Source organism: Pteropus alecto, unplaced genomic scaffold (genome assembly GCF_000325575.1).
Source record: "Pteropus alecto unplaced genomic scaffold, ASM32557v1 scaffold5, whole genome shotgun sequence".
In the NCBI taxonomy this organism is placed as follows: domain Eukaryota; kingdom Metazoa; phylum Chordata; class Mammalia; order Chiroptera; family Pteropodidae; genus Pteropus; species Pteropus alecto.
Window position 1 is genome coordinate 29,937,458 of NW_006441953.1, and position 3,726 is coordinate 29,941,183.

Here is a 3,726-nt window from a genome sequence, read left to right on the forward strand (position 1 = left end):
TCCCTATCCCCCCTATCGCCACCATAGCCACCATAACCACCATCACCACCATCATCACCATCAACATCATCACTATCACCATCATCATCATCATCACCACTACCATCACCATCACCACCACCACCATCATCATCACCACCATCACCATCATCACTATCACCATCATCACCACCACGACCATCACCATCATCACCATTACCATCAATATTACCACTATCACCACCACCACCACTATTATTATCACCATCATCACCACCATCATCACCACCACCATCAAGATCAATATTCTCATTACCACTGTCCTTTTCATCATCACTCCCACCAGCACCATTGTCGATATTGCCATCACTGTCACATCATTATCATAAACATCAGCAATGACATTGTCACATCATCTTTAGCCTTTATTATCACTATTGTCACCACTGTTATTATTGTCATCTTCAGCAGCGTCATCATCATCACAGCTATATATCCAACGCTTACTCTGTGTCAGATACTACCACAAAGGCTTTCCATAAATTATCTCATTAAATCCTCACAACCATCCTGTGACATGAAGATGAATAGCCCCATTTTCAGATGAAGAAACTGAGGTGCAAAGAGGGTAAGGAACATGTCCAAGGTCAACTAGTAAGTGGTGGGGAGAAGACCCCCACGGAGTGTTGTAAGCTGCAGAGTCTGAACTCTCCCGCTACTTGGAGACTACTTGTTACGTAGCATTATGGCAGCAATACTGACTCATACAATCACTTCCCAGCTGTGTAACCTGGAGGATACTTCAACCTCTCTGAGCTTCTACTCCCTCATGTGCAATAACAATACCTACGTCTCTAGTTCCACAACTTTAGCCATCTGCACACTATCTTCAGGAATTTGCTTTATCTCCCTATAATCCATATCATTCTTAGTACTTTTCTTAAATTAATGCAGTTTCTAAAAATCTAAATTCTGACCTCGGTCTGAACCTAAGCAGTAACATCCATGATGTGCTAGTTATTTTACTTCAATATGCATTAAAATAATTATCAAAGTTTAATGTCTACATTGCTTCTAATGTCTTGTTTGTGTACAGTGGCAAACATAACATGCTGACCCTATGGTAGGGTTGTAGTGACAACTGCATTAAATGACACTCTGAGCACTTGTATGTTGCTGATGACGCTGGCGATAAAGAGAAGTCACAGTCTACGCCCCTAAGGCAGGGGCGAAACTCACTGATCATTGTGGTCCCTCCCGCCAGTGCTGCCTTGGTCCCTTGGAAGAAGTCATCAGCGGCAGTCATCCCCTGGGAGGGTTTCTGCAGGTACGTGTTGACATCAATCCCTCCTGGAATGACCATCCGCCCATTGGCCTCGATCGTCTTCACTCCACCAGGAACGATTAAGTTCTCGCCTATTTGTCTGCGGACAAACGACAGAGACGGCTTCAGTTCTTAAAAGACACAGGGAGTGGCAGTCACCTGTGCTGGCCCAGCACAGGTGAACATCTCTGAGCCAGGTCCTACGCAGGGCACTGGATGGACAGGGATAACTCAGGCGGGTCCTCGAGGGGCCCCGGGCTAATGAGGAGGAAAGGCATGTAGGTGGGCGGTGACAATCCAGGGCAGCAGAGGGGCAGGGAGCATGAGGGGGGGCGCTTATCTGGGACGCTTCCAGGGGGAGGCGACGGCAGAGCTGAATCCAGCAGAGCCACGACCATCAAGTGGCAAAGGGCTCTCTGAACCGCCCACCACTCCGGTCCTTCACACACATTCAGCAGCGGCCGCGGGGATACAGCAGTTGAGTGTTTGCAGCAAGACCGAGTAAAAGGTCCCCTCAGCTCAGCCTGCAAGCGTTCAGAAGCACCGCTATGGGCTGAACTGCGACCCCCAAATTCACATGTTGAAGCCCTAACCCCAGGACCCTGGCATGTGACAGTATTTGGAAATGGGACCTTTAAAGAGGTAACTAAGTTAAAAAGAGGCTACGGCGGGGGTGGGGGGACCCTAATCCAACGGGACTGGGGTCCTTATGAGAAGAGGAAGAGAGACCAGGAGTGCGCGTGCACGGAAGAAAGGCCGCATCGGGACACGGCGAGCAGAGGGCTGTCTACCAGCCGAGGGGAGAGGTCCCGGGGGAAGCCGACCCTGCCAGCACACCCTGGCCTTCCAGCCTCGGAGCAGCGAGGAGAACATAGCTGCTGTTTAAGCCTCCCAGTCTGGGGTTCCCCACTATGGCGGCCAAGCGGACTGGCACCTGAGTGTCTCGGGAGGGCTGGCGAGGGAGGTGACAGGGAGAAAGGGAGGCGAGGTGCCAGCCCCAGCGCAGGTCTCTCCTCTCAGGAGCAACGCTCTGTCTGGAAGCCAGACACTCCCTTGTCTCCTGGGCCCCTCAACACAATTCCGGAAATTCTGGGCGGGCTGAAGGTAGAGCTGTGAATCAGTCAAGTGTGCCAGGTGGAACCCGCACCTTGCCCCTAACGGGCCTGTAACGTGGGGCAAGGATTTAACCTCTCCAGGCCGCCACTCCCATGAGACGGAGCAGGGACCAGTGGGTCTATTTCACAAGCTCCGTGTGAGCCTGCTGGCCTCCGTGAGCGCTGTGAGAGAAAGCCTGCGGGATGGGGACACTCAATAAATGCTCGTCCCTTCTCCATCTGCAGTATGAACCTCCCCAAATCCCTCCATCCCTGATATTCACAGGAACATGGCGGTTATTGTGGAACAGGACACCAGCCTTCCCTTCCCTCTGTGGGCCGGGAGCCTAGGGAGACAGCTTCCTAGAAGGTCTGTTTGGTCAACTCACTTTATAAGTCCATCTTCCAGGTAGACGTCGGCATAGAAGGACTGGTCATCGTTGATGATTCGTCCACCTTTGATGAGGAGTCGGTCACTCTGAAAAGCCAAGCAAAGCATTAAGTGTCATCGGGGGAAAGCCAGAAAATTGTTTTTTCTTTTTAACTTTTAATATAAAATTATTCAAATATTTTCAAAAGTTAAAAAAAAAAAAAAGGCATAAAAAAGCAGGACCCTGCTTAATCTGGAATCCCACTACCTTGCGTTGGGTCTCTGCTCGATATCACTCGCCTGGGAGCCCTGCCCTTGGCTGCCTCGCCAGCAGACCCCACGCCCCTTACTCACTTCACGTTTACACAGCACGTATCACAGTATGTCTGACATACTGCACACTCACATGTTTGTCTAAAATGTGACGCATAAAAAAGCAGGACCCTACTTAATCTGGAATCCCACTACCTTGCGTTGGGTCTCTGCTCGATATCACTCGCCTGGGAGCCCTGCCCTTGGCTGCCTCGCCAGCAGACCCCACGCCCCTTACTCACTTCACGTTTACACAGCACGTATCACAGTATGTCTGACATACTGCACACTCACATGTTTGTCTAAAATGTGACCGGCCCCACCGACATCAGAGTGGGGGAGTGCCACGCCACGGCGGAGTCGGGCAAACTCGCAGAGGCCAACCGCACACATGATGCTGTGGACGGATGACGCCTCCCAGGGCTGTGCCCTGCGCTGTCCTCGTGAGACTGTTAGCTACGTGGGGGCGGAGATTTCATCTACCCTTTCTACTGCTGCATCTCCTAGACCTTGGACACAGCCCGGCCGGATGGATGAGTGGGTGGATGGATAGATGAATGGATGGATAGATGAAAGGATGGATGGATGGATGATGGATGGATGGATGGATGGATGGATGGATGGATGATGGATGGATGATGGATGGA

The 3,726-nt window shown here is 51.1% G+C and overlaps 1 protein-coding gene across 3 annotated transcripts in view; it reads right to left on the reverse strand.

Moving 5' to 3' along the window:
• The window catches only part of CRMP1 (collapsin response mediator protein 1), a 45,896-nt gene that overhangs the window by 24,157 nt on the left and 18,013 nt on the right, over window positions 1-3,726 (reverse strand). For all 3 annotated transcript variants that reach the window (XM_006919000.3, XM_006918999.3, XM_006918998.3), the window contains 2 exons: window positions 2,787-2,875; window positions 1,219-1,403 (listed from right to left, as the gene is read on the reverse strand). In XM_006919000.3, coding sequence (XP_006919062.1) covers window positions 1,219-1,342 — 124 coding nt within the window. In that variant the 5' untranslated portion in view covers window positions 1,343-1,403; window positions 2,787-2,875. The remainder of the gene's footprint in view (window positions 1-1,218; window positions 1,404-2,786; window positions 2,876-3,726) is intronic.